The sequence below is a fragment of the Hemiscyllium ocellatum genome, chromosome 11 (genome assembly GCF_020745735.1).
Source record: "Hemiscyllium ocellatum isolate sHemOce1 chromosome 11, sHemOce1.pat.X.cur, whole genome shotgun sequence".
In the NCBI taxonomy this organism is placed as follows: domain Eukaryota; kingdom Metazoa; phylum Chordata; class Chondrichthyes; order Orectolobiformes; family Hemiscylliidae; genus Hemiscyllium; species Hemiscyllium ocellatum.
Window position 1 is genome coordinate 29,372,354 of NC_083411.1, and position 12,439 is coordinate 29,384,792.

Consider the following 12,439-nt stretch of genomic DNA (forward strand, 5'->3'; position numbering starts at 1 on the left):
ATACCAAGAACGGCAGAGAGGGAAGCTGTAGCCTTGTCCAAGAAAGTATCAAGCCTGGGCCCCGAGGCAGAAGAGGACCAAGGTCAAGAATTATAAAATGATTGTGGTAGGGATTAGGAGGGTACTAATATGAAGAAGTGAGAGGAGAGAGAGGTCATAGGGTCGTTGAGATGTACAGCATGGAAACAGACCCTTCGGTCCAACCCGTCCATGCCTACCAGATATCCCAACCCAATCTAGTATAGAGGAAATAACCTATTATAAAAATAGGAAATATCAGTGGAGGGACAACTTAAGTTCCAAAGGTCTGGTTATTAAGGGGGATGTATTCCAATAGTGTCACAGTCCAATAAAATTGATGCAGATAGAGTTAACCTGTAAAATTGACAAATTCTTGATCAGGTTGGAGAAAGGCACACCTGATGATTTAAGTACTGAATCCATTTAAAAGGTAGAGCATCAATGCATCTGCTAATTGTTCATGTAACATTCTGATGAAAGGTCATCAATCTGAAACATTAACATGGCTTTCATCCAAAGATATCATTTGGACTGTGTTTTTCCAATATTTCTTCTGGTTTCAGATTTCCAGCATCACAGTATTTTACTTTTGTACCACCACATTGATGACCATAGTTGAATGGGAATACGATTCAGAAGATGTGCAGAAACAGTTACAAGGTATTGAAAAGACATTGGTGTGATTGGAGATCATCCGAAATTTGAGAAGCCACACAGAAATGTACTTCAATACAGAAGAGTGAATCTCTGGCCAGGAACCAAACTGCAACCGAAACTGAAAAAATATCCAGAAAAACTGGTAGGCCAGTGACAAGCTCAGGAGGGGACTGTAGCAGTCGGAAAGGGTGTAGATATATTTAAGTAAACGTGATTAAGTGCAGTATGCTCAAGTGTGTTATGACATATCTCTAGTGCAGTCAGGACTTAACCCAGCCTTCTGGCCCAGAGACAGGGTCACCCTAAGGGCTTGAGCTAATCAAAGTTATTTTATAACTTAAGCAACACTTCACAGTCTTACAGTGTAGCGCAGTGCTGATATGCAATCTTGATGCCCAGAGAAGTTCAAACATTTAGGAAACAATTCAGGGCTCACTGCAGAAGTCAGAGAGTAGGCCTGGTCTGGGATGGGCACTGACAGCGTAAACTGGCATTTAACTTTTAGTTAGGGGTACAGTGTATCTTCAATTAAGAGCCAGAGGAATCTAAAATAGTAGAAGTGAAGTTGTACCAATCTGGGGGTTGTGAGGAGGGGCAGAACAAGATGGAGTCCTTTTTCAAGGATCTGGAACTCCAGGGCATGACTCCTGAAGAAGAATCTTTTCTCAATGTCCCCTTATCAGAGCAAGAGATACAAGAGGCTGTGAAACAGCTTCAGAGTGGAAAGACACCCAGTCCTGATGGTCTTCCCAGTGAATTCTACAAGGAATTTATAAACATAAACATATTGTCTGACCCGATGCTCAACATGTTCAATGACTCAGAGTCATGATCGTCTCCTACTATCTCTGAGATGGCATTTGACCGAGTTGAGTGGCTGTGCCTTTTTTATGCTCTGGAGCGGTTTGGCTTGGGCGAAGCCATTACAAAGTGAGTAAAGGTTTTCTACAGTGATCCTCTCGCTGCAACCAAGCAAATTTAACATTTTTAGGGGCAGCCTGCAGGGCTGTCCCCTTTCACCATTGCTTTTTACATTGGTAATTGGACAGTTGTGGTGGCCATTAGTAGGGATTCCGATATATCGGCTCCAGAAGTGGGGTCAAAATTACATTAGATTTCGTTGTACGCAGATGACGTTTTTTTTGTCAAATGCAGCAGCTTCGGTGCCTCACCTGATACAACACATCAGCATGTTTGGCACCTTTTCGGGGTACAAGATTAATTTTGCAAAATCAGAGGCTATGCCTATGGGTGGTCTTACGAAGGTGCTAGGTCTTGAGGGTGAATATCAATTCCCATTTAAGTGGTCACAGCGGGGGTTTATCTATTTGGGCATATTCATCACTTTAGTTCTAGATCGGTTATAGAGTCATAGAGATGTACAGCATGAAAACAGACCCTTCGGTCCAACCTGTCCATGCCGATCAGATATCCCAACCCAATCTAGCCCCACCTGCCATCACCCGGCCCATATCCCTCCAAATCCTTCCTATTCATATACCCATCCAAATGCCTCTTAAATGTTGCAATTGTACCAGCCTCCACTACATCCTCTGGTAGCTCATTCAATATACGTACCACCACCTGTGTGAAAAAGTTGCCTCTTAGGTCTCTTTTATATCTTTCCCCTCTCACCCTAAACCTATGTCCTCTAGTTCTGGACTCCCCGACCCCAGGGAAAAGACTTTGTCTATTTATCCTATCCATGCCCATCATAATTTTGTAAACCTCTATAAGGTCACCCCTCTGCCTCCGACACTCCAGGGAAAACAGCCCCAGCCTGTTCAGCCTCTCTCTATAGCTCAGATCCTCCAATCCTGGCAACATCCTTGTAAATCTTTTCTGAACCCTTTCAAGTTTCACAACATCTTTCCGATAGGACATTGCACACAATATTCCAACAGTGGCCTAACCAATGTCCTGTACAGCTGCAACATGACTCCCCCCCCAACTCCTGTACTCATTAATCTGACCAATAAAGGAAAGCATACCAAACGCCTTCTTCACTATCCTATCTACCTGCAACTCCACTTTCAAGGAGCTATGAACCTGCACTTCAAGGTCTCTTTGTTCAGCAACACTCCCTCGGACCTTACCATTAAGTGTATAAGTCCTGCTAAGATTTGCTTTCCCAAAATGCAGCACCTCGCATTTATCTCAATGGAATTAACCTCCATCTGCCACTTCTCAGCCCATTGACCGATCTGGTCAAGATCCTGTTGTAATCTGAGGTAACCCTCTTCGCTGTCCACTACACCTCCAATTTTGGTGTCATCGGCAAACCTACTAACTGTACCTCTTGTGCTCGCATCCAAATCATTTACGTAATTGACAAAAAGTAGAAGACCCAGCACCAATCCTTGTGGCACTCCACTGGTCACAGGCCTCCAGTCTGAAAAACAACCCTCCACCACCACCCTCTGTCTTCTACCTTTGAGCCAGTTCTGTATCCAAATGGCTAGTTCTTCCTGTATTCCATGAGATCTAACCTTGCTAATCAGTCTCCCATGTGGAACCTTGTCAAACACCTTACTGAAGTCCATATGGATCACATCTACAGCTCTGGCCTCATCAATCTTCTTTGTGACTTCTTCAAGAAACTCAATCAAGTTTGTGAGACATGATTTCCCACTCAAGGCCATGTTGACTATCCCTAATCAGTCCTTGCCTTTCCAAATACATGTACATCCTGTCCCTCAGGATTCCCTCCAACAACTCGCCCACCACCAATTAGGCTCACCGGTCTATAGTTCCCTGGCTTGTCTTTACCGCCCTTCTTAAACAGTGGCGCCACGTTTGCCAACCTCCAGTCTTCCAGCACCTCACCCGTGACTATCGATAATACAAATATCTCAGCAACAGGCCCAGCAATCACTTCTCTAGCTTCCCACAGAGTTCTCGGATACACCTAATCAGGTCCTGGTCATTTATCCACTTTTAGCCGTTTCAAGACATCCAGCACTTCCTCCTCTGTAATATGGACATTTTGTAAGATGTCACCATCTATTTCCCTACAGTCTATATCTTCCATATCCTTTTCCACAGTAAATACTGATGCAAAAGATTCATTTAGTATCTCCCCCATTTTCTGTGGCTCCACACAAAGGCTGCCCTGCTTATCTTCAGTTCTTTAAAGCTAATTATTCAATTATTTATTCAATTATTTAATAAAATCAAACAAGACCTTAAAGAGGTGTTTCTGGTCTCATGGTTAGGTCGAATAGCTCTTACTAAGATAAATATTCTCCCCCGTTTGTTGTACCCTATATGGCTGCTCCCCGTGATTTTTGATATGAACGTTGGTTCAGTTCTTTTATTTGACATTGTAAGCGGCCCCTTATTAAAATTAGCTAAACTGCAATTGCCTCACCGATTGGGGTGAGTGGATCTCCTGGACATTAAAAACTATCAACTAAGCTCACTTTTATCTTAAGTGAGTGATTGGGCTTGTGGGGACACTCTTTCAATGGTTAGATATCAAAACCTCTCAGGAAGGGTGCCCCCTTAGTAGCTTGCTACTTTTGGATATAATTAAGACAGTTAAGGAATATTGCCATAACCCAATTGTTATCAATAGTTGTAAAGCAGGAAGGACAACTCGGCAAAGGAGAGGCAATATTGGCAAAACATCTTCTCTTACATCTATAGGGGGTATGCTAGCTTGTTATCCAGGGATGATAGATTCAGGATTCAAACATTAGGGGTGTGTCTTGCATGGGCGAGTTATTTGAGGGAGACACAATGATGTCCTTTGATCAGTTAGCATGGAAATATGTTCTATCTAACATTACTTCTCTTGTTTTCTTCAAGTTAGGGATGTTATTCAAAAAAATTATGACACTTCTGACTAATTTCCTACAAATTCAACATGGAGAGGAGGGTACTCAGTGCTAAGAGTACACTTTTTGTCAGCATTTCCTAAATATGGGGGTTGATTGACATCAATGGAACATCAATTCCATTTAAAAAACCTTACATGGTTAGGTACAAAACTTTCCGTGGTGGGATTTATTGGCAGTTAATGCACAAATGCAACCACTTCACAAGATTCTCAGGAAGTTCAACAGCAAATTGATCCACTTTTTTTGAGAGGCTGACGAGTGTAGCAGCACAAATTGTCCAGCAAATCGTGGCAATTGTCAATTTATGCCACATTGTTTCCTTGGCAAAAATTGCTGAGAAATTTACACATTAATAATTTTGCTGCCATTTAACTCACTATTGTGTTGACATCAAATTCTGACTAAATGCACAACCGCACAGACCATCAGGGATCAATCCACACTGCATCGAGTTACCTGATCTTAGCCAGGTTGACAATACATGACCTAGAATGAACGCTTGGAGGGCATCAGTGAAACCTTAAATCTGCATGGGTTACAAGGGAAGAAGTGCATTGGATGGAATGGGGGACTTTAGAAACTAGTAACTATTTATGAGGCAATTCAGAAGAAAATGCTTTCCCTTAAACTGACCTATATAAACTGTGATAATTGATTCATGAACTGAGTGGCACTGCAGGGCATGCTGAGATGGTAAACACAAGTTGTTTCTTTAGTGCATTTCACTTGTAAAAAAAGTAAAATCTAATTGCTGCACTCATAGGAAGAGCAATTTAAAACTCGGTCGTTACCCCTTCTCCTTTCAAATAAAATTAGGAAGCTTGGAATGACTTTGAGTGAATCACTTGCAATGCAATGCTTCTGATTATCTCGACACTAGTGAAAGGTCGCAGGTAATCTGTTTACATCGAGAATACTGCAAAAGTAAGTGTTGTGCGCGCTTTCTGCTCGGGGACTTAGGCCAACAAAAGGGCATTGTCCCTTTAAAGGCAACGTTGACTGATCCCCGGACAGTCCATGTTCTGGAAACATTTGCAGACACGACACAAACGTGCACTTCCAGCGCTTCGTTCACTCCTGAATAAAATGCACCGAGGCAAGCCCGCTCCCGGGGAAGTGGCGCCGTCCCCGGCCCCCTGCTTTCCCGGGGTTTGCTCACCTCCATACAGCCAGTTCTCTTCATCATCATCGGCGTCCAGGCCGCCGCCGGGCGCTGCCGTACTCTCTGCAGCCGAGCCCAGCGAGTCCATTTCGGTCGCCATTCCGAGTGAGTGCCCCGGGGCAGGGGAAGCGTTGGGGTCCACACCGATGGTCTCGGAGCAGGGGGCTGGAAGGAGGAGGAGAAACCGGATGGTACTGCAGCCTCCGGAGCGGGAGCACAGTCGGGGACACGGCAGCAAAGTCCACCCTACCGAGTCCGCGCCGCCATCAACTGCCGGCACTCTTCCGCAGGGTCATAGCGCCCGCCCTCCTCACACATACACATACATCCAAAGTGTACAGCACATAATCTACAACACAAACATCAACGCAACGGTCAACCTGGCAGAACCTAACGAAGCGAACTATTGACTAATAAATAACACGCCTGCTTACAAAACTAAAGCTAGAATTTTACAAAGCAAGGAACTGCTGGAAATCTGAAACTAAAATTGGTGGCGAAAGTCAGCAACTCTGGCAGCGTCTGTAGAGGGGAAGGATCACCGGACTCCAAACATCAACTCCCTCTTTCTCTCCCTCAGTTAAAAATCACACAACAACCAAGTTATAGTCCAACAGGTTTATTTGGAAGCACTAGCTTTCGGAGCGCTGCTCCTCCGTCAGGATGTTTTGGAAGAGGATCACAAGACACCGAATTTACAGCAAAAGATTACAGTGCCATGCACCTGAAATGAAATATTGATTGCCAGTAATCTAGGTTTGTTCAATATTTCATTTTAGTTGCAAGACACTGTAATCTTTTGCTGTAAATTCTGTCTTATGATTCTCTTCCAAAGCTAGCTGATGAAGGAGCAGCACTCCAAAAGCTATTGCTTCCAAATAAACTAGTTGGGCGATAACCCAGTGTTGTGGGATTTTTAACTTTGTCTACCCTAGTCCAATGCTGGCACCTCCACATCATTTCTTTCTCTTGACAGATGTGTCAGACTTGCTGAGTTTCTCCAGCAATATTTTTGTTTCACTTTATATTGGTTCAAATGAATCCTTAATCTGTCCCCCTCCTTTACACATTATTTCATGGCTGTATTTACCCGATGTTGGTAGTTATTAGTTGGTGGCCCTGTGCTGTCATATAGGATTATACAGTTAAACCAATATAAATATAGAAAGCAGGACTTATCAGCAATGCGTCGCCTGAGGCCCACTGAAGACGTTACCTAGTAGGGTGACGAAATGTCTGGAAATGAACATTTCAGCTCAGCAAGCAAACCTACATCAACAAGTTAAACCAGTGCTTGTTATCAATTCTAATGCCAATCATCTGAGTGATTTGTACTCGCATCATACACCATGAGTTGCAAAGAATCTTTAGAATTGGAATATCCTTTATTGTCACGTGTACTCAAATACAGTAGTACACTACCATGGGAAGTTTACAGTGCCACCCCACATGATGCCATCTTAGCTACAAAGTACTGAGGTAAAAATCTTAGATACAAAATAGACAGATAAGAATAAGTTAAATAACCTTACAATAACCTTAATAGAATAAATTAGAAAAATAAGAACTAAAGTTAAAACTAAACATTATGGTCCTTCTCTTATGACCATAAATGACCTTCAGTAAATCAATGCAGGGAGCTTCCACATGTGGTGTGACTGGGCTCACAAACCGCTCACTGGCCGCTCCTGTCCCCAGTTCAACAACCATCCCCTCTTGGGGCACGCTGGTTATCTTGCTCTGTTCGGGCCTCCAGCCGCTGGGTGTTCCACTCCACTTGGGGCCATGCTAGCCATCCCACTCTGTTCTGGTGTCCAGGCCGCTGGGCGTTACACTCCACTTGGGGGCACACTGGCCATCCTGCTCTGCTCGAGTCTCTAGGCTGCTGGGCGTCCCACTCCACTTGGTGGCACGCTAGCCGTCTCGCTCTGCACGGGTCTCCAACCCACTGGCCATCTGCTCTGCTTGGGCCTCGAGCCAGCTCCATTCCATGCCTCCAGCCCACTCTGCTCTGACCCTCAGCTACTCCGATGTTGTCACTGTCGCTTCAAAGGTATGTTTCCAAACACAACATTTTTTGAAAAATTTAAAAGAGAGAAGAAAAACGAGTAAAGATAAGAAAGAATAAAGCAGACGGAATGGATGAACACCAAGCTGAGGAACGCAGACACTGCCTATTTCGGCGCCACCATCTTAGAGTTATTCTGAGTATTACTGGCCTTCCCATTTATTAAGAGTCATAGAATCATAGAGATATACAGCACAGAAGCAGATCCTTCAGTCCAATTTATCCATGCTGACCAGATATCCTATATAAATCTCATCCCATTTGCTAACATTTGACCCATATCCCTCTAAACTCTTCCTATTGATGTACCCATCCAGATGCCTTTTTTGTGTTATAATTGTACCAGCCTCCACCACTTCCTCTGGCAACACATCCCATACACACATCACCCTCTGCGTGAAAAAGTTGCCTCTTAGGTCCCTTTTATATCTTTTTCCTCTCACCATAAACCTATGCCCTCTAGTTCTGGACTCCCCCACTCCCCCACATGAAAGACCTTGCCTATTTATCCTATCCATGCCCCTCATAATTTTATTAACCTCTATAAGGTCACCCCTTAGTCTCTGATGCTCCAGAGAAAATAGCCCCAGCATATTCAGCCTCTCCCTACAGCTCAAACTCTCCAAACCTGGCAACATCCATGCAAATCTTTTCAAATTTCACAATATCCTTCCTATAGGAGGGAGACCAATAATTTAAAAGTGGACGAACCAATGTCCTGTACGGCTGCAACATGACCTTGCAACTCCTATACTCAATGATTGACTAATAAAGGCAAGCATACCAAATGCCTTCTTCACTATTCTATCTATGTGGGGCTCCATTCTCAAGAAAATATAAACCTGCACTCCAAGGTCTCTTTGTTCAGCAACACTCCCCTGGACCTTACAATTAAGTGTGTAAGTCCTGTCCTGATTTGCCTTTCCAAAACGCAATACTTCACATTTATCTAAATTAAACTCCATCTGCCATTCCTCAACCCACTGGCCCATTTGAACAAGATATTGTTGTATTTTGAGGTAAGCCTCTTCGCTGTCCAGAACACTTCCAATTTCAGCGTCATCTGCAAATTTACTAACTATACCTCCAGTGTTCACATCCAAATCATTTATATAAATGACAAAAAACAGTAGTCCCAGCACCGATCCTTATGGCATACCCTGGTCACAGGCCTCCAATCTAAAAAGCAACCCTTCACCACCACTCTTTATCTTCTACCTTCAAGCCAGGTCTGTATTCAAATAGTTAGTTCTCCCTTTATTGCACGTGATCTAATCTTGTTAACCTGTCTACCAGAAGGAACCTTGTTGAATGCCTGACTGAAGTCCGTATAGATCACATCCACTGCCCTGCCCTCATTATTTTTTTTCATTACTTCTTCAAAAACTCAATACAGTTAGCGATGTATGATTTCCCAAGCACAAAACCATGTTGATTCTCCCTAATCAGTCCTTGCCTTTCCAAATACATGTAAATCCTGTCCCTCAGGATTCTGTCCAATAACTTGCCCACCCGTGTCAGGCTCACCCTAAATAGTGGCACAACACCAGCCAGTCTCCAATCTTTGGGCACCTCATCTATGGCTATTGATGATACAAGTATATCAGCAAGGGACTCAGCAATCTCATCCTTTCCTTCCCAAAGAATTCTAGGGTACGCCTGATCAGGTCCCAAGGATTTATTCATCTTTATACATTTTAAGATGTCCAGCACCTTCTCCCCTGTAATATGGACATTTATCAAGATGTCACCATCTATTTCCTCACATTCTATATCTTCCATATACTTCACCACAGTAAACGCTGATGCAAAATACTCATTTACTATGTCACCCATCTTCCGCAGTTCCACATTTAGGTGGCCTTGCTGATCTTTAAGGGGCCTTAACCTCTCCCAAGTTACCCTTTTGTCCTTAATGTACTTGTAGAATTTCTTTGGATTCTCCTTAACCCTATTTGCCAAATCCATTTCATGTTTCCCTTTTGCCCTCCTGATTTCCCTCTTAAACATACTCCTACTGTCTTTATACACCTCAAGGGATTCACTTTGCTCCTGTTGTCGATATGTAACATATGCATCCTTCTTTTCTTGACCAAAACCTCAGCATTCCCTACACCTACCAGCTTTGCCTTTCACCCTAACAGCAATATACTGTCTCTGCTCTTGTAATTTCATTTTTTAATGCTTCCCATTTTCTAGCTGTCCCTTTACCTGCAAACATCTGCCCCCAATCAACTTTTGGAAGTTCCAACCTAATACTGCCAAATTGGCCTTCCTCCAATTTAGAAGTTTAACATTTACATCCAGTCTATCCTTTTTCATTACTATTTTAAAATCAATAGAATTATGGTCACTGGCTCAAAAGTGCTCCCCACTGACACCTCAGTCACCTGCCCTGCCTTATTTCCCAAGAGTTGGTCAAAGTTTACACCTCTAGTTGGTGCATCCACGTACAGAATCAGAAAAGTTTCTTGTACAAACTTAACAAATTCCTTTCCATCCAAACCCTTAACACCATGGCAGAACCAGTCATGTTTGGAAAGTTAAAATCCCCTGCCATAATCACCCTATTATTCTCACAGATAACTGAGATCTCCTGACAAATTTATTTCTCAATGTCCAGATGATTCACTTCCTACCATGTGGTCATTACCTTTGTCTCCTTTCGCATTCAAATATTCCATCATGGAAATACTGAAAAAGCAGCTAATATTCTTGCAGCTGGCATCAACATGCTTGCAAGATCAAAAGAATTGTGGGACCTATGCAAAAAGAACCAACACCTCATCATTAGCCCAACAGCAGAGGTCCTTGGCCTCGACCATTCTTCGACATTTTTGCTTGATAGTTCACAGGATGCAATTGTCATTGGCTAGGCCAACATTCGTTACCCTCCCTAGTTGCCCAGAGGGACATATTGCTGTGGCTCAACAACCAACCCAACCACCCCGTGGCTCAACACTTTAACTCTCCCTCCCACTCCACCAAGGACATGCAGGTCCTTGGACTCCTCCACCGGCAGAACACAACTACACGACGGCTGGAGGAGGAGCGCCTCATCTTCCGCCTGGGAACCCTCCAACCACAAGGTATGAATTCAGATTTCTCCAGTTTCCTCATTTCCCCTCCCCCCACCTTGTCTCAGTCGGTTCCCTCAACTCAGCACCGCCCTCCTAACCGGCAATCTCCTTCCTGACCTCTCCGCCCCCACCCCACTCCGGCCTATCACCCTCACCTTGACCTCCTTCCACCTATCCCACCTCCATCGCCCCTCCCCCAAGTCCCTCCTCCCTACCTTTTATCTTAGCCTGCTTGGCTACTCTCTCTCATTCCTGATGAAGGGCTTATGCTCGAAACGTCGAATTCCCTATTCCTGAGATGCTGCCTGGCCTGCTGTGCTTTGACCAGCAACACATTTTCAGCTGTGCATCTGGAGTCACACGTAGGCCAGACCATGTAAGGATGGTAGATTTCCATCCTGAAAAGATAACATACAGCACACAACCAAATCTGAGGGGGCATTGTTGATTTGGTTGACTGTTCCACAAATGGCAAATGGGAGTTATCCCAAAATGGGACTGAGTTATGAATTACAAACCAACGAACATAATTCACCAAACTACATACCAAGATATTTGCAAACAGCTCATATTTCCACTAGACATCTCAGGAGGTCATCATATTGTTAGCCAAGTGAATGTATCATTATAAAGTTTTACTTAAAACATAGTTAGAGGAAACTAATAATGCATGATGGAATATAAACAAAATACAGTCTATAATCGATTGGAGAGGTTTGCTCAACAACATTTCAATAAAGAACAAATGAAACATATTTAAGGGCAGAATACAAAAATAAAAGTATATAAGCAAAATCAGGTGGCACTTGTGATGCAGTGATAGTGTATCTATCTCTGAGCCAGAAGACTGGGGTTCAAGTCCAACCTGTCCCAGAGTTGTGTTTTAACATCTGTGAAGAGGTTGATTAAAAATATATATACAACTTAAGGTTCAAAATCAGGAGGCTCTTGTCGTCAGCTGTTGTCACTACCTCTCAGTCATATCAAGCCCCACTTGCCACAGAGGTGTGTCAGAACAGGTCTAAGCACATTTTTTGAATATACTCAAATAAGGAGGCCAAACAAGTTTGAGCAATAGCCAGGTGACAAATTATTCAAGAGTGAAATGATGAAGAAAAGAAAATCTGTAAATTATTTTCAGAGAGAAGTGCAGGAGCTCATAGGTATGATAACAAACCATGTTCACAAAATCTGGCTCTATAGCACCAGTATGTTCTGTACTTTGGCATTTTCATTATTATCTCAGGATCACTGTGCAAGAAACATCATCTTGACAGTGTTTGCTTAGGCAATATATGCATGTGCTGGAAGCACATGAAGGAGCAGATTATATTAGTGCCTATATTGATTTCAAACCTGAACTGCCATTTTTGACCACACTATGTGATTTATGGCCCTCTCTTAAGTACACACACAGCTATGCTTGCATTCGGCAACACAAAGGACCACTTCCCTCATCCGTCCCCAGACTCCAATAGGGCTGTTTAAAATCAGCATCATCCACCTTGCAGGTTAGTTGCTTATTACTTTCTATTAACCTTTGCAGTAATTCTGGAAGTACAATATCTTTCGAGCACTGAAGAGTTGGTAAGTCTGCAGGAAGTGATAC

At 43.3% G+C, this 12,439-nt stretch overlaps 1 protein-coding gene across 3 annotated transcripts in view; it reads right to left on the bottom strand.

The window, feature by feature from the left end:
- The window catches only part of LOC132820155 (pre-mRNA 3'-end-processing factor FIP1-like), a 51,787-nt gene extending 45,804 nt beyond the window's left edge, over positions 1–5,983 (bottom strand). For all 3 annotated transcript variants that reach the window (XM_060832106.1, XM_060832105.1, XM_060832104.1), the window contains exon 1: positions 5,680–5,983. In XM_060832106.1, coding sequence (XP_060688089.1) covers positions 5,680–5,782 — 103 coding nt within the window. In that variant the 5' untranslated portion in view covers positions 5,783–5,983. The remainder of the gene's footprint in view (positions 1–5,679) is intronic.
- Positions 5,984–12,439: the final 6,456 nt, after the last annotated feature.